This window comes from Tachypleus tridentatus, chromosome 13 (assembly GCF_004210375.1).
Source record: "Tachypleus tridentatus isolate NWPU-2018 chromosome 13, ASM421037v1, whole genome shotgun sequence".
NCBI lineage: Eukaryota > Metazoa > Arthropoda > Merostomata > Xiphosura > Limulidae > Tachypleus > Tachypleus tridentatus.
In genome coordinates, this window is record NC_134837.1 from 133,686,121 (window position 1) to 133,711,898 (window position 25,778).

At 35.4% G+C, this 25,778-nt stretch overlaps 1 protein-coding gene across 4 annotated transcripts; it reads left to right on the plus strand.

Moving 5' to 3' along the window:
- Nucleotides 1-241: 241 nt before the first annotated feature.
- LOC143240996 (uncharacterized) lies at nt 242-25,758 on the plus strand. Of its 4 annotated transcripts, XR_013022131.1 has the most exons (4): nt 1,759-1,959; nt 14,316-14,918; nt 23,133-24,610; nt 24,840-25,758. XR_013022131.1 is itself a non-coding variant. In XM_076484392.1 (3 exons), the coding sequence occupies exons 2-3, from the start codon at nt 14,323-14,325 to the stop codon at nt 23,512-23,514; spliced, it is 978 nt and encodes a 325-aa protein (XP_076340507.1). In that variant the 5' UTR covers nt 242-468; nt 14,316-14,322; the 3' UTR covers nt 23,515-25,758. The 4 variants fall into 4 exon arrangements, 3 of the variants coding, with proteins under 3 accessions (XP_076340507.1, XP_076340505.1, XP_076340506.1); XM_076484392.1 differs by lacking the exon at nt 1,759-1,959 and adding an exon at nt 242-468 and having other exon boundaries at nt 23,133-25,758; XM_076484390.1 differs by having other exon boundaries at nt 23,133-25,758.
- The last annotated feature ends 20 nt before the right edge of the window (nt 25,759-25,778 follow it).

Here is a 25,778-nt window from a genome sequence, read left to right on the forward strand (position 1 = left end):
AGAAACTAAGATAAAACAAACGTAGGCACCCAAATAAACGTATAACGATAAATCTGTTACAAGGTTATTGCATGATCTAATTTTAGACCTTTTTAGAAACTTTAATAAGCTTTTAATATATTGCTGTACAAAATGTCTATTAAAGTATATTTAATACGTTGAAAAGAAGTGCACGCGCACGCGCATTTGAATAGTGGAGTGCATGCACATTTCCTGGAGTATTATAATAAGAGACTTATATTTTAACGGTTCTATTTATCGACACTAACGTATCACAAGTTCTAGTGATTTCTAAGTATAGCAGTTATTCTAAAACTATCTGTTATCCTCTATCTAACTATAACTAACATTTAGACTTATGTGTATATATACACACACTTACGTCTGTATTCAGGAGGTGTGCACGAGGAGAGGTAAGCACGTACAGAGGTAACCTAGTAACTCCAGAGGCACGGACTCGCTCGTTGTGTGAGTGTAATGCTGTTATTTCTATATGTATAATACAGGTGCGTGTGTTGTTATAGTTTGTATATATATTCGTGACTGATCCGTCAACACTGATGAATTCGTTAATAAATCAATTTATTGATCTACCTATAAAAGTAGAAAATCAAACTTTTACTATTAATAATGTTAATTATTCAGTTTTTCTTATATAGTAATTATGTCCATTTTCTTAAGTATATTTAGAAAAAACAGTGAGTTTATACCGCTAGGGGGCTTGTTATTCAAGTTGTATTGCAAGTTTACATCTTTATTACAAGGAACATTCATCTATAGATACTTTTACAAACTTGGAATTATTTTCCTTAACATTTTAACGATTCAATTAGTATTAATAGTCCAGTAATAAGTAATCATATTGGTAACGTTTATCCTGCAGTCCTACAGACTGAGAAAACTTTTATATCAAATATTAACCCATTATTTAAATTCAGATATTAAAATAATTTTAGTAATATTAACATCTGGTAAAAGAGTTTTATATTTCAAATGTTTAGAATTTTCTCTCCACACTCGACTTGTAATCCGATGGTTGCGGGTTCGAATCTCCGTCGCACCAAACGTGTTCGTCCTTTCAACCGTGGGGGCGTTATAATGTTACGGTCAATCCCACTATTCGTTAGTAAAAGAGTAGCCCAAGAGTTAGCGGTGGGTGGTGATGACTAGCTGTCTTCCTTCTAGTCTTACACTGCTGGGAGGGTAGTGCAGATAGCCCTCGAGTAGCTTTGCACAAAATTCAAAACAAACCAAACCCGCCTTTTCACGTGTTAGATTGTTGTTCACTTGAGCTATTAATACGTTGTGCACATCACCAGAGGTGGCTTAGATGCTCTGAAACAAGGGAAATCATTTTGACCGTTTCTCTCAATTGTCACGTAATCCGACAAAGGTGCTCTCTCAGCATAGCCGTCCCTAATTTTAAACGGGCAAACAAATGCTAACTTTAAGGCCACTTTTGCCTAACCGAATGGTCAGTTTTTGACCAATACCTCGCTGGGACACCCGCTACCGCAAAGTACGGAGAGCATATACGCGATAACAGGACTTAAACAATAAACCTTCAGATTCACTATCACCAAGTCACGTCTGATCCGCGTGCTTCAGATCCTCCAGTTTGTATTTTGTTAATACTGGTGACTTTGTGAAGACGGTTGCTTTTCTTCGTTTTCTGGCTCGTACTGGTTTTACGATGACGTGACAGGATCACCTGCTTACCAAACTAGCTTGGTGCTCAAGGTTAAGCAACGTGCGCGTGACGTTAATGTGTGTTAGTTGTGGCTAAATGTTTCCTCTTTCTGTGAACTTAATTTAATTTGAAAAGCTGAAACTTTATAAAACTATTTGACGGGAGAGAGAGAGAGAAAGGTACCCCAACTTTCGCCAACTGATTACATTAGATTTTCATCTCTGCCAAGTGCTAAGGACGGCCACTTGGACGCTTTTGTATAATTAAAGGTAAATTTTATTATATATACATGTATATTGGTTAATTTCGACATTGTTAATTCTCCATTATCAGCAGTTCTCAGTAGAGTCCAAAATTTTTATTCAGAATGCTTTCATAAATCCACGGTTTATTGTTGTCCATGAACTGATGTCATATGATTATAAACAAATTAATACACGTGTAGTATTTTAACTGAATAAGTTTCTGAAGTCATATGATCTTTATATGGCGAAAAAAAAATGAAAACTGTTGTCTGCGTTATGTTGCAAAACGACCCCCCCCCCCCAATGGCGTTATGTTGCTAAACGCCTCGCACTCCCCTGATTAATTGTTTGTTAATGATCAAAGCTGTAAATCATTGTTTTTGTATCGTTAAATTCTACTTTTTACTGCGTTGTCTTATTTGTGCCAAATAAGGCCGAGCTGTGTGTTCGTAATTCAAAGGGTTTGTAGTATGAACCACAAAACAGAGCAATATTAATATATAACTTCCCCCAAGGTGGCAATACTCGATCATTGCAAGGAGGTCATTTCAATATTCTTGATAAAGTTTTGGTTTCGTAGGTTACAAACCTTGAATTTCCTTTATTTTCCATTATGAGTACGAATTGTTTATTGTTTTACAACACCCACCCCCTACACACAGTGTTTACAGGATTATTCGATCTACTACAAGGGCCACTATATTGTTAAGATGAATATTTTTTCCATAGGAAGAATATTTGATTCAACACAGTTACAAGGGTAAAGTTTAAGGGACCCTTACTACTTTTACAAGGCAAGTTTTTTGTGTGTGGCTCCTATGCTGAAGTTCAATTTCTTGAATATCGAAGATTTGTTACGTCGGTAAATAAAGTAGTTAAGAACAAAAATATCAGCAGTTTTATAAGCCTTTTTGTTTATTTTCTTTTTTCTATGTAGGGTGTTTCTCTAAGGAGCCAAGAGTATTTTTAGCCAATAATAAGATTCAAAACAATCCGCGAGCTTAAGTTAGCTGTAGTAGCTTAGTGTCAAGACACCCTTATCGGTTATGTTTTAAACTTTTTTGTAATTTATGACGAAGTAATAAATGTCAAATGAGTCATATAATACGTACAGCTGTATACTCGAATGTGAGTCAACTGGATTAGTTTTTGGTTTGTTTGCGTTATCCGTGTTGTGTCCATCACGGGTATCGATATCCGATATTTAGCGTTGTAAGTCTTTAGACTAACCGTTAAGCCACTAGGGAACAGTTCGATTGGAATCGGGCGTTTTGAATATTAAACTTTCATAGTTGAAAAATCTCAGTTGCTATGCAATTGGACCGTGGCAATGAGTCGCGCGTGATACGAAACCATCTTGCAGTACGTAAATAAAACTGTATTCTTTAAATAATGAGAAAACTGCAGGCAGCTCTGAAGTTCGTAGTGTGCCATCAGCTCAAATAGGTCAGAGACTAAGAAAAGGACCATAACATAGCATAATGTTAAAGAACAATATGGGACCTGACCTGTTGGTCTGTCTCGGTTGTCTCATCCTCTAAGCCAAAATATATACATATTTAATTAAAGCAGAGCCCTTATCATATATATATATCTATCAAGCTTTCTTTTAAACTCACTCAAATCTACTGCCTCCACAACATCTGAAGTCAACCCATTCCGTAGTCCAACCATCCTATTTAAAAAATGGCCTGGCATGGCCAAGCGCGTAAGGCGTGCGACTCGTAATCCGAGGGTCGCGGGTTCGCGCCCGCGTTGCGCTAAACATGCTCGCCCTCCCAGCCGTGGGGGTGTATAATGTGACGGTCAATCCCACTATTCGTTGGTAAAAGAGTAGCCCAAGAGTTGGCAGTGGGTGGTGATGACTAACTGCCTTCCCTCTTGTCTTACACTGCTAAATTAGGGACGGCTAGCACAGATAGCCCTCGAGTAGCTTTGTGCGAAATTCCAAAACAAACAAAAATTTAAAAAATAAAATTGTCTTAGTTGAAGACCGCTTCTACTTTGTTTAAATCTATATTTGTGTGTTTGTTTGTTTTTTTTTAATTTCGCGCAAAGGTACACGAGGTCTATCTGCGCTAGCCATCCCTAATTTAGCAGTGTAAGACTAGAGGGAAGGCAGCTAGTCATCACCACCCACCGCCAACTCTTGGGCTACTCTTTTACCAATGAATAGCGGGATTGACCGTCACTTTATAACGCTCCTACGGCTGAAAGGGCGAGCACGTTTGGTGTGACCGGGACTACATTTATGTCCCCTAGTTCTATAATTATCGATGTTAAGTACAATGTTTAAATACAACAATGAAGTGCCTTGTGGGTACAAAGGTTACACACAACAATAAGGTAGTATGGTGTATGTATGTATATTTATACTTCATACATCTTGAAGAAGGGATTCGAACTTTTAGTCTTTTAAAAGAGGAATATCTACAGCCTACGATTCTTAAAAAACTTTCGGGTTTCATTTGATTTAAAAAGTCAGATTTAAATAAACTCTGTCCAGAATGCAGTTTATTTTGTAGGCTAGGAAATTGAAATAAAATGGGGTTTAATGGTGACATTAATAATGAAAAAAACGATGATTTCTAGACTATTATGTAAGATATAATAAGTTAGGGGATCTAACAAGGCTAATGGTGTAACACATTTGTAGGAAACACTCTAACTGTTAGAGGATCTAACAAAACTAATGATGTAACACATTTGTAGGAAACGTACACGAACGATGCACACGCGCGCCATCTCGGAGAGGTAAAAAAAAATTCATGAAGCGTGAATGCATTTTCTAATATACAGAAATAAAGCACATTTCTTATTTATAACAAAAATCATTATGTATATATGTAATGCAAAACAATCACGTTAATGTATTTAAAACTCACGTAAAGCTTTATATTCTGTACGATACATTTCTGTAGAATACCTAACATGGTCTGATGGTTAGAGCACTTGACTCGCGATCTGTGTATCGCGAGCTCGAATCCTGTTACTGAACACGCTCGTCCTTTCAGCAATGGGTCGTTAAAAGTAACGTTCAATACCACTGTTTGTTACTAAAGAGTAATCTAAATGTTGAAGTTAGGTGGTGTTAATTAGCCTTCCTTCTTCCCTCTTGACTGTTACTTTAAAATTAGGAATGGCTAGTGCAGATTGGCCTCAAATAGCTTTATATGATATTCAACACAACAACAGTTTTATGCTGTGCTAATATATAGTTACTTAATACTTTGGAAATTGACCAGTAGGTGACACGTATTTTGTTTCAGATGTTATGAATAAAATTATATAATAGAACAGCAAAATAAAGGTGACTATTATTTTGATTAATTAGTCAAGATCGTTTTAGTCAGTATATTTTCTTTATCAAACTATCGCAGTTCGATTAGTAAGATGAAATAAATCTTGTTTTGTTTGAACGTTTCTATTTTCCATATTTAAAAATGAGCAACATACCATGAATATTAACCCTTAATCGTCATCCTTAAGCCTACACTCTGCAGATACCAAAACAAGTGAATCAAATTTGATACATCGTAATTCCTGTTAAACTTCTTCCATATTCTTTCTCATTCTTCTTGCATTCGTATAATCTACAAATTGGAATATCTGTCAACTGACGGGGAACATTTAAACTTAACGAAAGCAATGTAAGTTTAACAGCAATCTTATATTTCAAAGCAAAAACTTGAACATAAACTTTATCTCAAAATTATAACAAAGCTTCTCCATAAATATCATTTACAGTTTGCTTTCCATATATAAAGAAATAAATATTTGTTGGTGATCCTATCCTCGAATATCCTATATCTCCTCAATCATGATAAAATCATAGGTGTTTGAATAATAGTCCAGAAGCTTCCACACTTGAATCATTTTAGAATATTCAACATTGTCTAAAACGTCAGTCTACTAAGATTGTTTGAGATTAACTCAATAGATTGGGAGTAATTAACCAACAGGCGATACAAAATAGAAGTAGGGTTAAGTTCACTTTGTACCTTCTTAGAACATTTCTTTTAGTTCATAGCATTTACATACAAATTTTGGTTAAGATTGGCCCAGTAGTCTCGAAGGAGTTAGGGTTCAAACACACACACATTTTGTCTATATATGTAGATTAATAAACCAGCAAAATCGTGAGTTTTATTTTAAGTGTGATTAATATTGAAATAATCACCCAAATTATCGAAACTACTAAAATTATTGACCACCATTAAAATTAAAATGTAAGTACATTACATTACAATATACTTAGATCATTTTCGTTTCTGACGTACATAACATTCGCTGATGAAAACTAACCATATTCCATTGATAATAATTTATATTTTGTCTCTTAATATTTATCGTCTTATAATGTTTTTAAATGTCGATAAATCTTCTATTACATGTATATTATATTTTTCATTTACACTTCCTGCTTCTTTCGTTGTAGATTTCTTCTTTTGTTTTCATACCTTGGATCAAGTTCTCATGAAGAGACGCGTTGCTAAACATTATTATCGAATGTCTTGACATTTCCTTATTTATGACTTTTTACCTGTCCTGTGCTAGGATTCTACTGTGATGTCTACACCAGTAGCTACATTCTTACAAATTGCTTATGTATTTTCTGGAATCAGTTCGGGAACTTCCATGATTACTAGATTTTGATTTTAATTTGATCTATTTTCTAATTTTGTAGGCCCGGCACGGCCAGGTGGCTAGGGGCGCTCGACGCACAATATGTGGGTCGTGAGTTCGAATCCCTGTACCACCAAACATGTTTGCCCTTTTAGCCGTGGAGTCGTTATAATGTGACGGTCAATCCCACTATTCGTTGATAAAAGAGTCGCCCAAGAGTTGGCGGTGGATGGTGATTACTAGCTGCCTTTTCTCCAGGCTTACACTATTAAGTTAAGTACAGCTAGCGCAGATAGCCCTTGTGTAGCTTGGGCAAGAAATTCATAAAACAAACAAACAAGCAATCAAATTTTGTATGACATTATTTGTTCATACTGAGTGTCACATGACTGATAACAATATCTACATTTTATTATAACTTGCCAGTTTCAAACAGGTTGGTGTGCAGTTACTTAATTCGCATTTTATAAATGTTAATAACTTGTTTACTAAAGAAAACTAAAATAATAATTTAACACTCAGGTTTGGTGAAAGAACAGGATTTTTTCATAGGTCTTATCTTGGTCAAAAGTGAAGCCCTCTAGGCAACTTTCTAGAAACCAATCGCAACACGAGATATAATCGTACTTTGGGGACAAAAACAGACAAACCAAAAAAGAACAAAACTTTCAGCAATAATGTTAGCACTGCCAAGCTTTAGTTTGTATCGAGTTTTGGCGGCCAAATGCATGTCTTAAAATAATAAATGTCTAATCGTAGAGTTACAGGAAATTATTAATACAGACATTGATTTTTAGAGTTGTTTATTCAACGATAACCATAAAATTATAAGCGTGTGGAAGTTATGAGAAAATGTTTGCGCTCTGAATGAAATGTTTATCGATTTCCTCTATAAATGACACTAGTAGTCACAACTAGTCATAAAAGCGCCAAAATGACATTAATCATCTTATTTTATAATGTAATTTCTGCACGTTAGAAGAAACTGAAGGGCTTATTAAGGTAATCAAATGATATATAAAAGCTTATTAAAAGTCACAAAGCCTCGCCCTAGATTAAATACAAATTAGTCACACTTAGGCACTCGTAAGGAAAAGTGTTTCTCCTTAATTTATTTATATAAATTATTTAACTGCCGATGTTGATACGTTTCTAGACATGTAATTCATTTACGTAATGTTTAAATTATACCTCGGTACTTCTTTCCTTTCCCCAGTGGTTTATGCTCCTGAAAAATAACAACAAAAACAATCTCTTTTTTTAATTTTTTCATTATATATATATATATATATAGATACACACACACACAAAATGTCATATATAAGGTTCATCTAATCACATAAAAATATTTCGGAAGACTAAAGAAAAGGCCTAACCTTCTGTACATAATTACTAAACTTACGTAAAGTATATAAGTGAATTATATTATCAAAGCTAATAATGAACTATTTTCCATTTAAGATTATTTAATTGTTTCAACTTATGATATAAACAAGGTAGCTGTGTATCGTATTTTAACTTATCTCCAACCAATCACAACAAAGATACAAATTAGGTTAGTTTTGATATAAAATGATAAAATACCGAATGATTTCCCAAGATGAATTCTTCTTCAAAGGCAAACTAGAAGTGTCAGTAAAACTGAATGAGTGACATGTATATGAAGTTGAGTGACGTCACGAAGGTCATCTTGTTTTCCAGGAACTGTTTAGTATATTTTTCCATGCACTTTTTTCGGTATTAACAGAAGATTTATCGTTGTTGAAATGTTCTCTAAGAATTGTTTGTGTATGTTCTACATACTGGGGATTGCATCTTTCTATACTGTTTGAGATAAGTGGTGCTTTGTGTTCTACAAGTGATTTATTTGGATATTTTAAAGTTACTTTGATTTTGCTTGTCAGAAAATCAGTAGTTTTAAGAACTTCCAGGTTTGAGAACGAGCTTTATTGCATGGATGACAACCATTTTTGGTGGGATGTGATTTACTTTGCGTGAACAAGAATATTTTTTAGAGTTCTGCTTTTTTGGAAGGAGTTTCCCGCTAGTACAGCGGTAAGTCTACAAATTACAACGCTAAAGTCAGGGGTTCGATTCCCCTTGGTGGACTCAACAGATAGCCCCGTGTGGTTTTGTTTAAGAGAACACACACTATTTTTGGAAGGAGATAATGGAAACTTTAGGAAATATCTATTTAAGATGATTGTTAAGATGTAGGAGTGTGTTGTTTTTTTTCAGAATTCGTGAAACGTTTCTGAGTTTTAACTGATAGGTAACAATAAGAGGAATTCTATTTGAATGTTTAGTACTACTTTGGTTTAAAATGTTTTTCACTGAGTGTTCTTGGCCTTTTCAATCCGTCTGTAGATATCAGTATATTTATATCTTCTTTATCACATGGTTTGTTTTAGATCCTTGGTGTGTTTTCTGTTTCATCTGATCATATTTTCTTGATTGTATGAGTTTTACTGTAGGTAATGTTCCGTTTAATGTGAGCGAGGTGACAGCTTTTATAGTGAAGATATTGTGCTCTGTCTGTAGGTTAGTTTCGGATATTCCTGCAAAGCTACACAAGGATTGTTCACGCTTTTCGAAATCAAACAGGTGAATTTAACCATTACTCTTATAACGCACCCACTGTGTAAAAATGTGAAGTGCGATTATTAATGTATTTGCAGCAATCGAACGTGAACCACTAGCCTCTGGATCTACAGTTAGGCACACTAGCTACTAGGTCACTTCCGTCCTTCACACACACAAAAAATGTTTATTTTCACATTTTACTGACATAACTTTCACCGTACAGCTTATTTCACTTTTAAAGTTGTTTTCAAACAGCTCAACTTATATTTGGCTGAAAATCCTTTCTCCACATTGACAATAAAAACATACTAACTCAAATCGGCCAATAAAATCTCGTCGCGTGAGGAACTGAGAACTGAACATTATCAGATCTAAAAAATAAGTTTTGTTATTCAGTACGAATTGCCATTTTTCAGAATTGTTTTCAATGTACAACTAAGTAGAAAATCAAAAAGAACTTTGCTCTTTCAACCTACTGTAAAACACCTTTAACTGTTGTCTGTTAAGAATCACGCACAGAGATACACAATGGGTTATCTGTACTCTGCCCACCATAGGTATCGAAACCCGGTTTTTAGCGGTTTGAGCCTGCACACATACCGCTGTGCCATTGAGCGCTAATTGTTGTCTTCCGTATTTCAATAAACAACAGCCTAATATTACACTTCTGTTTCTATCTAGATTGAATTGATATTAATTAATATTCTTTGCTTCATTAATTCCTTAATAAAAAATATCATGTGATTCCTTACACCCTCTTACGGCCCGAAATCGCCGGGTGTTTAAGGCACTCGACTCGTAATCTGAGGATCGCGGGTTCGAATCTCCGTTACACCAAACATGCTCGCCCTTTCAGCCGCGGGGGCGTTATAATGTGACGTTCATTCCTACTATTTGTTGTTAAAAGAGTAGCCCAAGAGTTGGTGGTGTGCTAAATTAGGAACGGTTTGCGCAGATATCCCTCGTATAGCTTTGCGCGAAATTCAAAACAAACCATACCCTCTGACTTCTATTGATATTATTGTAGTTTCATTCTTGGATAAGATGTCGCCTTTCGAAATGTGTCTGATCCTTTCACTGCCGCACTTATAAATAAACGTCTCCCCTAGTGACAAGTTTATTTCTTAAATATACTATAAAAGAAACAAATACATATGTTAAAAACTTCTAAATGTTGAAACATGTAAACCTTAGGACGTATGAAGGAGATATATATATATACATATTTTAATGATGCGACTAAATTCTAAGTTTTCATGGAATTGTAAGAGTAAATGTTGCTTTCTGATGTTTGTCTTTACATTTTAGTTTCATTTATGCTATGTTTTTTAGTGCTGGGTATCATCAAGCGGTTAACATGCAGGGCTGCTGATTATCGGTTTCAAAGACAAAGAAGCTGAACGCATTTATATTTAGCTGCAGCTTTACTTGGAACTCAGAAACCGTGTGTACAACGTACTGTTTATCATCAGTACTGTTTAGATTTGTACGACTTTGGGGTTGTGAGTGATTTTCAATTAAAGATAGTTCAAAGCTAGCCGAGGGTCGTGGGTGCTGTTACCAAGCACAATGCTTCGCGAAAGGCTAACTGTGCTCTCCCAACCAGGGTATCGTAACCCGGTTTCTAGAAGTATAAGTCCGCACACATACCGCTGTGCTACTTGGGGACGGGTGCTGTTTCACAGCTGTCTTCCATATAGTCTATCAGTTCACAGTTAGAGGCCAGATGGTTAGGACGTTCGACTCGCAATCTCAGGGTCGCGGGTTCAAATCCCCGAGTCACCAAACATGCTCGCCCTATCAGGCGTTATAACGTGTCGGTCAATCCCACTGTTCGTTCATAAAAGAGTAACCCATAACAAACAAACAAACACATCAATGTCCAGAAAACTATTGTATAGCTTTACGCGAAATTTGAAGAAAAGAAATCCCTTACCCTTTATTATTATTATTTGCTACACTGTTCTACAGATTGAAAATAATCAGATTTATTTTTAGAATTATTACTATTTTTATTGCTTTCCATTATTCGCTGTTTTATAATGATTATTTTTATTCGATTTACCCAAGAGGTGAAACTAGAAATCAATTACTTTTGTGTATTTCAAATCAGCTTGAATCATGTTATTCAAAGCACGTACGAGTGTACTAGGATCATTACCTGTTTGTTTTGGAAATTATATAACGAGTTAAGACACCAAATGAGTAACAAGCAAAATCAGCCACGACCTCAGTTTGCGATGAAAAAACATTTACAAAGATTTTGATGATTTGGTAGTCTACGATTTGTCAGACGAATAATATTTGTCCGTGATGAATGGTCCCGTGGGGGAGAACCGACTGGTAATGGTCTGATTGTGTTAGATATCGCATAAGTTGTTTAAGTCAAGGAGACGAAATTACAAAGGTTTATGTGTTTATTTTTAGCACGAAGTTACACAACGGGAAATATGTCTTTTTGTATTGAACCCTGGACTTTATTGTTGTAAATCTATAGATTCACCGTTGACTCACTCGGGGATAACAACTTGAAAAACAGCCTTTAATAATTATCCATATCCCTAACGAGTTTGTCCCCCACCCGATGACTCTACGGTAACATTGAATGCTTAAACATAAAAATTATGTTTCGATACCCACGGTGGGCAGAGCACAAATAGCCAAGTGTGTAGCTTTATGCTAAACAAACAAATAATCAAAATCCACGTGATTCAGGGTTAGCACCTGGTTTTTACCGTAAGCTGTTTTATTGTTACAATTTTAAAATTGCAAGGTGGAATTATGGTTTTCATTTATTTGTTTAAAATAAACATAAAAATTAAATCCTGTTAGTTATAAATTCCGACCAATTAATCATTATGTTTAAAAATCTCAAAATAAATCGTTTGACCTGACAGTTATTTAAATATAACATGAATACATACTGTCTCTTAACACTTTGATATGATCTTTGGTGTTATGATCTTTTTTTTTTCATTTTATTACTTTTGGAGAAGATAACAACAACAACATTATTAGTATGTTCTAAGTCAGGTATCCAAAACTGTGGTCGAAACAAATACATAATACTGTTAATTGAGGTACAAAGTATCCATACGTTCATTAGGTGAGAGGTCTCGGACAGCATGCAAAATGTTCAGGATGACCTTATGCTGAAAATATTTGTTTGGTCTGTTACGTATTATAATTTATCTTGGACGAATTTCCGATTTATTATGTAACGTATTACGATTTCAAATAGTCTGAAACCAAGTTAACTTGTAATTCAAACTTAGAAATTAATTAAATGTCTGTATCTATCAAACTTATGATAGTTGTCAACAAGGTTGATACACACAATTTTTTTTCTTAACACAAATATATTTTAATATACAAACAACGATACAATTTATAATAACGGTTATTATGAATAATTATTGCAAATGATGATTTATATACAAAAGTTCTACAAACTTACAAACATTACTGAGTCTTCTATCTAGTCTGGAACTGAATCTTTTATTGACGGTTCCCAGAGAGCGAATTAAATAAGTTCCACGTTGATACACAGGTACACTACTTATGACAAGAAAGCTAGCTAGCTCTACGAGGTCTGTTCAAAAAATACGCGGACTGTTTGAATTGCGCGGCTCCAGTTGGTTCCAGGGGAATCCGCTTGGTGTCGCTAGGTTCGCACAGATCAGCTGATTACGACGCCATTTCTCGATTGCAGATATCTTCATTTGTGTATTAGCTACGCGGTTTTAAGTGAAGTGCGATATTTTCGTTTGGCGGATTTCAGAATGAATGACCTGAAGGAGCAACGACTTGCTGTGAAATTTTGTGTTAAACTTGGAAAATCTGCGACTGAAACTTTTGCTATGCTTAACACGGCTTACGGTGATGTTGCAATGAAGCGTACGGCATGTTTCAAGTGGCATGAACGTTTTAAGGATGGTCGATAGTCCATTGAAGATTATGAGCGTCCTGGACGTCCTTCTACGTCAACTGACGACCTACACGTCGACAAAATCAACACCCTGGTGCGGGCAAATCGACGTCTGACTGTCAGGGAGCTTGCTGAAGAGTGTGGGATATCAGTTGGATCTTGTTACGAGATTTTGACCGAAAATTTGAAGATGCACCGCGTTGCTGCGAAATTTGTGCCTCAGAACTCGTGCATTTTTGGCCAAACACTCAATCACTGTTCTTCCCCACCCCCCTACTCACCTGACCTTGCTCCTTGCGATTTTTTCTTGTTCCCCAAACTCAAAAGACCCTTGAAAGGAAGAAGATTTGAGACAATTCCCGAGATTAAGGCAAATGCGACGAAGGAGCTGGAGGACATTACAAAAGAAGCGTACCAGGACTGTTTCAACAAGTGGAAACACCTTTGGGATAAGTGTGTGCATTGGGGAGGAGAGTACTTTGAAGGGGTCCCAGACCTGTAATTCTAAATAAAGTACATTTTGTTTTATGACGTCAGTCCGCGTATTTTTTGAACAGCCCTCGTATTCTTGGTTGGGCTCACGCAGTTTAAAACCTCACCTTTTACCGAGGAAGATATCTAATACCCTGGTAGAAATAATAATGTCCGAACTTAATTCTCTGAAATTAAATGATTCATGATGTTTGAAATTTATAAATGATTCTTATCAAATATCTGTAGTTTTCCTATTAATAAGCATTTATTACAATTATATCTTCCGAGATTTATAGTATCCTGACTGTAACAAACAAACAATATTAAAACTATCTCCCCGCATGTTGCGTTGGTTACCTTTTATAATCTTGAGAGGAGATTTTTTTAGAAATCACAGCTAAGACAACAAAACTTACGCTTCAAAATCTACAAATTTCTAGAACAGGCGGTATTTCGCAATACTCATTTAACAATATAAGTTACAAACATTTCCGAATACATATTTAACCAAAAACACACATCAACATTAAAATAACTACAACAGAAGATCCGTTACAGGTCAACCGTGACCTCGGCTGCTAAATTTAGAGTATGAAATCTTTATGCAAGATCCATCATTAATTTTCGACCGATCTATTTAATTTTTTTTAATTTCAACTATAATTTATATTTAATTTTATAAATGGTATGCTGTTTACTTAGTTTCACTGTTTATTTTGATATAGACAAATTGATTAATGTGAGAAAAATAAACTAAACTTATTTTCAGATAAAAAATGTATTCCACACCGATGAAAAATATTAGGATCAATACGGGCGCCCTTAAAAACGCTGCTACTCAAACACCACGTGGTCAGTGTGACGCTGAAAATGTTCATAGTAGGAACATGTTAAGTCTAGAAAATCATCTATGTTGGACGGTTAGTTTTAATAAAGACGAAGAAGCAGTGGACGTTATGAATCCACAGGTTCGGTTAGAGAAACGTTATAGTGACATAAATAGCACCTCTTTCTTTACTGACCAGGAAGTGGCTGAAATAAGTAAGAAAGAAAGTGCCAGTTTACACCGCCAGCGAAGAGAAAACGGTGTCGCGTTTAGCGCAACATCATCAAGCCTAACGTCAAACCATTTTAAAGACGCCAGTTCCCGAGAAGAAAGTCGCAAACGAGAGCAAAGCTCGCTGGATGACGTTCACGTAACAATGATGTCTGTAAAAGACTCCAATTTTCAACAAAGTTCTGACCCAAACTTGATCGTAGAGGAACGTGACAAGGTGTATACTGATTGTGGAGAAACAGTAAAAACTGCGACATTAATCCAAAATGGAATTAAAAGCGACGCGAAGAACGAAAATCCAGGTGTAGTTACAAGGTAAGGCAATTATTCCTGCAGAAGTTTTCTAAGCGATATCTTGGTTTGTAATTTTAATTTGTAATGATACATAAATTAATGTTATTAGTGAAGTTTCATATGTAACTATTTGATTTTATTATGACTTTTGTTTACTAAAATATATATGGATTTGACTAATCATATAACCTGGCGTTTAAATACTGAACGTTATCTAAAAATTTAAAAAACTAGTTCTTAAATTTTGCAAATACTAAATAATATATATATATATTTTTCCAGAACAGCTGTCATCCAGCCTACAGGCTAGGCCTAATATTGAAGTAATGCAGACCCCTTTGTGAATTATACTCACGATTACAGACTTGTATAATAAGTGTCTAGTTTTTATATGGTAGCGTTAGTAGCTTAGTAACACTTACACACACGCAATCCTGTTTGTAAATGATCACATATTTTATTATGATTTCAGGCCGTTGTAATTTACGCAAGAAATAAACAAAATCAACTGTTTTATGAATCTTTATCAACTTTTTGAAATCAGAAAAGCTTCTAACAAAACGTGTGTACCAGAGTATAGCTTAATAATTCATGTATAATCACTAAGTACGGTAGTATTTAATAGTAATAATCGTTATAAAACAAAATGGTGGCCGTAAAAATTGCCTGTTTAAAACCACTTTTAAATTGTCTGAATATTAACAATGACTATTTCACAGTACTGGGTGAACAAAACTAAAGCTTATTGTACTTGTAAAGTCAACCTAAACCACTATATAAGTGTGTATGGATGGAATGAATTTCAATTTATTAGTACTTGAATGAAACTTCATTTAAGTATGTGAGTGACATTTCCAGACGAGGGTTTGGGGTCCCAGTAATTCCTGTACCGAAAGGATACCAGTGTGTGTGTTTAAAATCAAACGTGCGCTACTTTGGGCATACTTTTAGAATTCATGAAAGGTTGGTAGTGATGAGTAACATCAAATTGGGTATATGTATTACTGACACACAAACATATAACAAAGTAATAGATTTGTATAATAAAAAATAAAAAATGTTATAAAGACAGTTAGGGATCAATTTATACGTAACCTAGCTAGCTCTGGTGAATATGGCCTGGCATGGCCTAGCGCGTTAAGGCGTGCGCTTCATAATCTGAGGGTCGCGGGTTCGCGCCCGAGTCGCGCCAAACATGCTCGCCCTCCCAGCCGTGGGGGCGTTATAATGTTACGGTCAATCCCACTATTCGTTGGTAGAAGAGTAGCCCAAGAATTGGCGGTGGGTGGTGATGACTAGCTGCCTTCCCTCTAGTCTTACACTGCTAAATTAGGGACGGCTAGCACAGATAGCCCTCGAGTAGCTTTGTGCGAAATTCAAAAACAAACAAACAAAAAACAATCTGGTGAATATATAAAGTTTGAATGTTACAAAAAGTATTGAAATAAGGAAGTCAAAACTACAAAAACTTAATTACGTAAAATTAGAAAAAGAAAAGTCCCACTTTTGCAAATCGCTGTAGTTATCGTAGTCTCAACCAAAGTTTTCTTTTAAATTTTTAAATAACTCGGTTTTGTAGTTTTGACTTTCTTGTTTCGATTCTATTTGTAGCACTAACACTTTCTATATAACTATATCTAACTACAGTTACAACAGAAAGTGTTCGTACCCCTGCGTCTCGATTGTTTTTTTGCTCATAACTTAAAAAGTATCAGAGTAGACTAATAGAAGTATATTATAAATATTATACTAACACACATCTACATGATATTTTATATAGATTGAACGACAAATAAACTGTTTATAAACAAATAACCAAAAATAGGAGGTGCAGAAAGTGTTCGTACAGTTCGGAACGTGTGAAAAAAACTGATATTCCCGTAAAAATTTTGTTTAGTTTGGCGAATAAACTACATTATACCATTCCAGAACTAGACACTGGGTTCATAATTATTGGAATTTAGCCAGCTTGGTCTGCTTTATCTGCTTGGTCATCATAGCGAACAGGAAACAACTGTCCAGTGATATAAAAAACCGAATTTTTGTAAAATACAAGTCTCGTGTGTCTCTTTCCGGTATTGCTACACAACTTAATGTGCCGAAATCTACTGTTAAAAGCATAACTGCCAAGTTTAAGCTTACAGGATCAACTGCTAACCTCCCTCGTTCCGGACGCCCCACCAAAATTCCAGAGAGAACCAAGAGGAGGGTTCTCAGAGAAGTTAGGAGGAACCCTCGTTTAAACGTAATGACCTACAGAAACTGGTAAGGGAAAGAAAGTGGGGTTGAAGTAAGCACCTCTACAGTTACGAACATGTTACGCGCTTCTAGGTTCAAAGCATGCCGTCCTCGTAGAAATATTTAAAGCCTGTTCATTTAGAAGCACGATTGAGGTATGCAAGAAAGCAAGTAGATAAACCCTTTGCCTATTGGAAGAGTATTCTTTGGTCAGACGAGACTAAAATCGAGCTTTTCGACCACAATGATGTTCACTATATTTTCCATAAGAAGGGGGAACGAAATCTTTCAAAGAACACCGTCCCTACAGTTAAATACGGAGGTGGTTCGATCATGCTATGGGGTTTCTTCAGCTCTTCTGGTGTAGACAGCCTTCACCGCGTCAACGGAATCATGAAAAAAGAAGATTACGTTGATATATTAGGCACTTATATCAAGAATGATGCTCGGAACTTGCGGCTTGGGCGTCGTTGGATCTTCCAGTACGAAAATGACCCTAAGCACACATCGAAATGTGTGCAATCCTGGTTGCATAGGAACCATATAAGCATTCTGGACTGGCCATCACAGTCACCCAATCTCAACCCAATTGAAAACGTTTGACATGAGTTGAAAACCAGGGTTCATCAGCGTCATCCGAAAAACTTGCAAGAGGTGAAGGCCTTCTGTAAAGAAGAATGGAAGAAAATACCAGTCGAGTTCTGTCAAACGATCATGGAGGGCTATGAGCAGAGATTGCGCCAACTAATTTACCTGAAAGGCTACACAACTGACCATTAAAGTAGACGTACGAACTCTTTCTGCACCTCCTATGTTTGGTTATCTGTTTATAAACACTTTATTTGTCATTCAATTTAGGTAAAAATTTATGTAAATGTGTATTAGTATAATATTTATAATATACTGTAATTTCATTATCCCAATCGTGATACTTTTTAAGTTATGAGGAAAAACCTACTCACGATGCAGGAGTACGAACACTTTCTGTCGTAACTGTATGTTATATATATATATATATCTATTCCTACTTCTCTATGCAGAATTAAATTTTTTATTACACTTGTTATAAATTTTAGACTAATATAATATGTGAACTAACCACATTCATATAACAAAATAAAAACAGAAACATTATTTTTTTTTATTTTTGTTTGGACCAAGACATGATTTTATAATTATATTTCATAGATTTCTCACCAGATTCCAAAAATGGTGTTTAAAATTCTGTAATAATTCTTCATTCTCTTAAAGGAAGGGTAGCAATCATAGCGTAATTTTCACAATATAACAGAGCATATACGCCATTTTTGAAAACTATTACGTCATTGGTAGTGCCTTCCAGATGCCTGCTTGGATGTTAATTCCAACGAACTATCATACGCGAGGGGGTCTTGGGGGCATATCTCTCGCTTTTTTGTAACTAAAGTTTCTTACTTTGACATGTAACAAAATAATATGGTACGGCATGGCCAAGTGTGTTAAGGCGTTTGACTTGTAATCCGAGTGTTGCGGGTTCGAATCTCGGTCGAACCAAACATGCTCGCCCTTTCAGCCGTGGGTGCGTTATAAGGTGACGGTCAATCCCACTATTCGTTGGTAAAAGAGTAGCCCACCCCAAGAGTGGCGGTGGGTGGTGTTGATTAGCTGCCTTCCCTGTAATGTTACACTGTTAAATTAGGGACGGTTAGCGCAGATAGCCCTCGAGTAGCTTTGCGCGAAATTCAAAAACAAACTAACAAAATAATAATTTCTAGAGATACGAGCCTAATATTTAAGCCCTGTTTGTTTGACTAACAAGTCAAAATTTATTCGTATCGGAAAGAACTAAATAGGCTTACAGTCATACCAACTGTGAGAAGGTAAAATATAAACTGTTGTTAATCGTAATGTTTCTACAATTCTTTACGTACAAGATAAACGACATACTGTTTAAGACTTAAATTGTATGAACCCAAAGCTAATGTTTTGAAGGTATCGCATCTCATTAATATTGATCTAAGACATTTTTCTTGTACTTGTGATGTTCAAAAGGTGGAAGAATCGACACAAGTAGAACTAGGACCAGAGAAGTTCAGTTACCTGAGAGCTTTCGGAACTTTTCTCGTAACCACTCGGTTGAACGTTGGAAATAATCGTTTATGACAACTATTATTTTAAAATTCAAGCTTCTTTGGCAAATAGTAGTGAATATCCTTGTAGGATTCTAATTTGACGCCAAAATTATGTATTATTTAACTCTTTAAGCTAGCAATTTTATACTGTTCACGACCGATTCTATCCATATATTGCATTTTGTTGAGTTATCCGTTTCAGTGTGTTTGTTATATTACCCAGAGTAAAGAATTAGTCATAAAAATGGAAAATTACTTATTATGTTTTTTTATGTAAAGCCAACATTAACTACTGGGGATAATTTCAATATGGATAGTTTGTATATATGTTATCATGGACGCTCGATGTCCAACAAAGTAATTCGTCATGCAAGCACATTGGTGCAGCATAAATAATTAAGAAAAATACGTTTTAAACTCCTAATTTTATTGGTAATTACAGGCTTTATGGGTTTAGTTCACTATTGTACGAAGAACGATTGCAAAGGAATGAAAGGAAAAACCAAACCTTTCTGGTATTGTCTCACTTGGCCTAACTAAGACAATCAAGTAATCGAAAGTAGGTTCGGATTTTATGGTGTAATGAAAACTAAAATTAATACGATGTTGACAAGCCTGACTCCAGCGTTCGTACTTGGAAGATCTAATAACTATATAAGAGAACCCAAATGACGACATACTTCCACGTGTTTGTAGTTAAACTGTTGAAACTGCACGAGATGTAAGGTATGAAAATGTTCTAGAAAACAATCAGCCATTGGCCTCTCTATGCACCTACTGTTTGACTGTTTTACGGTGCAATAGAATATAGTGCTTGAGGCGTTACTGATGAAAGAACAAAGGAAGAAGTACTGGTGAAGATCAAAAGGTTGTTTGGAGGACCAGGGCTTTCTTTTTTTTTCCCCGGTGTTTCTGATTCTGTGTTCTAACTTTTAACACTTTAAATAATTGCATAAAAACTTAGAATAGTTTTTGTACATAATTCGTGATATGGGTCCAGACGGTCCAGATGTGTGTATGTGGATTGATATCCAGAATTTTAGTCTTGAAGGACGTGGTCCATAAGAAAAAAAATCATAGTCGCCAAAAAATACTACCTGCCTGAATTATTCTAAGCACATGCCAGTACATATGTTTTGATACTGGTCTTTATAGTAATTAGCGTGCTTGGACTGTGAATCCGAGGGTTCATGGTTCCCGTCCGGTTTCCTCAAATACCTTGCATCTTGAAGTGTGAGGTACATTGTATGAGTTACCTTCAAATCCTACTCTTTGATATGACAACAGTAACTCAAGAGTTGGTAGTGGCTGTTGTTGATTAGGTGCCATCCCTATATTGTAGTTTAAAGTTAAGGGTGTTCAAGTGTTGGCGGTGAGTGCTGTTGATTAGCTGCCATCCCTCTACTGCAGTTTAAGGGTAGTTATGTGCAGGTAGTCCTTTTGTAGCTCTGCACGAAAGTTTAAATGGACTATGGTTATTCAGTTTGAAATAAATCATTCTTGAAGAACAGCTAATAAATAGTTATAAACACACACAGAGACACACCATAAAACAAAAATGATGTTCTGAAACCAACGATAGCAGTTTTTTTATCTTTTTTTACAGAGGTATAGGTCGCCCACTGGGAGAACGGTAAGACTTTGCATTTACAACACTGTGATCAGGGGTTCGGTTCCCCTCTGTGGACACAGCAGATAGCCCAATATGGCTTTGCTATAAGAAAAATCCACACCCATAGAGGTGTAGATCTCACTGAAAGTTATAGTGTGTGTATGTTTGTTTTTTTCTTATAGCAAAGCCACATCTGACTATCTGCTGTGTTCACGTTGTAAGTTCTTAGACTTACCGCTGTCACAGCAGTGGACTTGAACGTTAGAACAGGAACAGATGAATATGCCCTCAGCATGAGAGTTACAACTTTTCTGAACATTATTGTTCCCGATAGATAACACATGAACTGTTTGGATGCCCGGAGATAAGATGTTTTGAAAGGGTTACCGTCAATTTCATATATACCAGGTCTGTTCTGCTTGTGTGAGATTTATATGTATTTATATGTATTTGTAAAACACAACTTTATATTTAATTGTTAAATTTACAAAAACGCTAGCTTTTGGTGCTTTTCTTTCTTATTGCTGTTGAAATTTGTAAGATCGGTAACTTTGTTACAGTCAATGGGCTAGTTCAACATAGGCCTGATATACAAAATACTCATTCGTGACCAATTTACAGACTTACTTTTAATTAAAATATTAAATTACTTAGTTTCGTATTTATAATACTATCTAATCTGCGTAAATATTTTTGCTAAGAATAAAATTGTGAATTTCTAGTGCAGTTACATACTGATAAGACAGGAAACAGCTGCCCACCCGAAGCTCCGACAGAAAAGGCCGAACTCTTCCGAATGTTGTACTTTCCCGGTTATTTGGTCGTCGTTATACACGAAGACAAATAATTTTACCAGAAACTTTACTTCTGTACTACATGTACTGATTTAAATTGTATTGTTTTTAGTACCGTGGAATAAGTCAGAGATGTAAATATAGTTTTAGATATGTATATATTTGCAACGTGTAATAATTTAGTAATTATACTGAAAAACAAAACATAATTAGTTTTGTAGAATTGCGTCAAAGAAATGTTATATCCCTTTTATTTGCACGTGTTAGTTACAGCTCCACATGGTAGTGTGTACAGTGGAACTATTAAACCGAGGCAAAACAATAACAAACTGTAACAAATAATGTCGCGAAAACATGACTTAAGCAACTTTTAATACATACATACATACACACACACACACATACATACGCGACAAAAAGGTAACTAATTAAAAGTATGATGGTTTATGATAAGACAAAACCCATTGTCATGGAATGGTACCGACCACGTGACTCCCCTCGTGTTTCAGGTCATTCTAATGAACATTAAGCCTCTGAGAATCTGAAATGTAAATAATTAGTAGTTAAGCCTAGTGCCAGACTGTATATTAAAGGTTCCGTGGCTCGTGACCAGTCCTTCACTCTCACGGATGCATTATGAGAGTGACAGTAAAATCCCTCTATTCGATTAAAATAGACCATGAGTTGGCGGTTAGTGCAAATAGTCATCAAATTTCAACTAAATAAACATTAAGACTGCTTTCGAAACTAAATGATCATTATAAGTGTCTTTACATCTCTGCAATTCCAAACACATTATTTCGGTACGGTGTAGAGCTGGTATTCTCAACCGTTTGTACCTCAAGTCCAACTTAGTTCTATTAATAAGCCACATTCAATGTTAATGACGTGATAGATTAAAACAAGCTAAGTTGTTCCAGCCCACGGCAACCCATAACTGCGCTTCTCAAAACCCACAAATTGAGATTAGCTTTTGTAGCCATCACTGTTAGCAAGGGAATTATAGTTCTGATGTTGCATGCTTAACAAGTCTAGCTCTGAAATTGCATGTTTTATATGCCTAATTCTGATGTTGTATGCTTAACAAATCTATTTCTGATATTACTTGCTTAATAAATCTATTTCTGATATTACTTGCTTAATAAGTCTAGCTCTGATGTTGCATGTTTTATAAATATAGCTCTGATGTTGCATGTTTAACAAGCCTGGTTCTTATGTCACATGACTAACTTCAGTCAGTCGCAATAACCACAATATGTTACGTCTGTAATATTACGGATCTTGAAAAGAATCTCACAGAAACCTTGTCACCAACAAAGAAGTATCTTTCGGGAATCCACAGTGTTGATGTATAAAGTTTTGACTGGTTATTATCAAACCAGGGTAACAATTGAAGCGAGTGAGAGTATGCTTAAACGTTAATTGTTTACTAATATCTTAGTTATTATTTTTTTTATAAATGCTTTTATTTTTTTTTCAGTGTCGGTCCGGTAATACTGTACCCACAATCGCCATCTTTAGAGAAAAGACGAAGACGTATCCAGGTCGTTTCAGAATCGTGTTCTTTGGTTTTCTTTATTGGATTTGTCATCTTATCCCTCTTAACCCCGTGGTTATGTATTCCTTCATACGTAATTGAAACCAAGGAACAAACTACTTTTCAGATCCTAATGTTTAGTCTGGTTGTTGTCTCGTTCGGTTTACTCTCCATTGGTTGTGTTATTGGTAACTTTTACTGGCGTTACGAAGAAAAAAGCGACACCTGGCGTCCAATTCTCCACTGTGGTAAAGGACCAAATCACAGTTGGGGGTGGTTCTTCTCAAGTGAAACTACAAGACTCAAAGAGGGAGAAATTGTCTAATAGAAACTAATTATTGCTCAAACCGCAATCAAACCAATATTTTTGTATCAACATGGACGCTCCAAACACATCAATTAAAACAGCAAATATGATAAAAATAACCTTTCCTGAAAAAGAAGCAGTCTTTTATTTTCAGTTCTTATTGCAAGTATATTTTCTTTACTCTAAATTATTTTAACATATTGGCTCTTCAGAAAAGGCGTTCCAAGGGGCATTGGAATGTTCAGTTGGACCAGCTAACAGCAGAATTGCTAAGTTTCCTAATTATCCAAAATCGTGAAAAAATTCCCCCTATAATACCCTATTCAAGATGTAATGGTATAATGTTCAAAAGTAATATTTGACCATTCACACTACTAGAGTTTGAACTTATTATTGACTGACCAGGCAACAATCACCGTGTTTCGTATCTCTGAACACTGACCATATAGAATCCAGTATTTATTGGAGGTTCAACATATATAAACACATAGTACAAGAAGAAAGAAGCATAATATGTGATAAGAAAGAGTTGGTCCTACACGAGAAGAATGAAATCCCAAACCACTTCTTTCTGATTGTTCGTCTATTTCTTAGATATCGTCGTGTGGAAGAAACGTGTAGCTCAGAGAAGTTCTACATAAAACAGACTTATGGAAAGCTAAAGGAAAGTGATCGTTTTCATCAATAATTTAAGAAAAAAGAATGAAGGTTTCACTTTGAAATGAGTTCAGTATCTTGAGAAACTATAACGAAGATGGAAATCTCTTACTTGCCAATATATTCTGTAGGTTACTATTTTTAACCTTTACAGACAGACTTATACAATTTAGAGAACTATTGGAATCGTGTTACCCAGCGGATAGTTGATGAGTGTTACTGATGGACCTTTTACTAACCCAAAATAACGAGTAAAATGTTAGTGAGAGACCTTCCAGTTACTTAGTAACACAAGGTGACAGTAATTAGTAACAGAGTTTCTAGTTATTTACTAACATAATATAACAGTAGTTGAATGTTAGTAATAGACCTTCTGTTTAACAGCAGTAGTAATTTGTGGTCAGAGATAAAAAACCGAAGACTGGTCCTATGGTGACAACGTCTGTCTGCTGAGTGGGTGAGTTAAGCATGTAATTAGAACCTTTGTGTTTTCTTGCCTTTCAACGATTTTTTCTAAGCCTTATTCCAATGTAACAGAGTTTCTCCCCAAAACGTCATACAAAGTAAAAGTAGAAAAAAATGTTTCATTCAAAGGTGTCAATTTATTCTTCAGTAACTTAATCCAAGTTTTACTTCCTATGTCTTGCTGGAAAACACTCATTGAATTTTGTTTTGTTTTCTTATAGCAAAGCCACATCGGACTATCTGCTGAGCCCACTCATTGAAGAATTTCAGGATAACACAGTGTTAAATTAGTGGTTAGCAATAACCCTATAATAATGTGTTGCTACAACAAGCTGAGGTAACAACATTATAAATGAATTATAATGTAATTGAATATTTATTAACCATGTGATGAATCATCGGAACATTTATTCATTACACTAAAAGACAAAAACGTGCAAGACTGAAAAAAGAGATAATTGGCAAAAATTGAAGCTAATCCACGAACTTCCGAAAGTTATAGTTATTTCTTTCCTTCACCCCTGTTAATGGAAAATCAACCTTCCCTAAAGCAACGGGGAGTGATATAATTTCCCACTTTATGCTGTTTGAAACAAATAACTTGCATTCTGCTTCTTGTTGTTTTTTAAAAAGTTAGAACTTTCGTCCTGTATCTGAGAAGAAAATATCTTCTAACCAACCTTATAATTAAATATCAATAATCATAACAGATATTTAAGCAGCAGATCAAAACGTTTAAGGGACGATCTGTTTAATCATGAAGTTTGTTTGTTTGAAATTAAGCACAAAATCCACAATGAGCTACCTGGGCTCTGCCCACCCGGTTCCTAGTGTTTTATGCCCTCAGACGTACCGCTGTGCCACAGGAGGCTTACTTCTGAACCATCCATGTAATATCAGAATTATTTTAATTGTATTGTGTAGTTTGTGTGGTACTATATATATATATATACGATCTTTATAAGGAATGATAGTATTATATAGAATCTTGTAAGCGGTACGAATTTATTGACTACTTACCTTAAACCTAAACCTTGTATAACTCGAAATTAACAATTAGAATATTCCGAAAGTGCTTTTTTCTATTGTTGTGAGAGTAATGTAGCAAACTGGTTTTAATAAACCGTTTAACGTAGATGTAATAGTCTGAAGAGAACTGG

Bases quoted from the DNA above. Each gene is read 5' to 3' on its own strand.
- LOC143240996 (XM_076484392.1), top strand. From the start codon at position 14,323: ATGTATTCCACACCGATGAAAAATATTAGGATCAATACGGGCGCCCTT. The intron at 14,919-23,132 runs GTAAGGCAATTA...TTTTTTTTTCAG, and splicing joins AATCCAGGTGTAGTTACAAG to TGTCGGTCCGGTAATACTGT.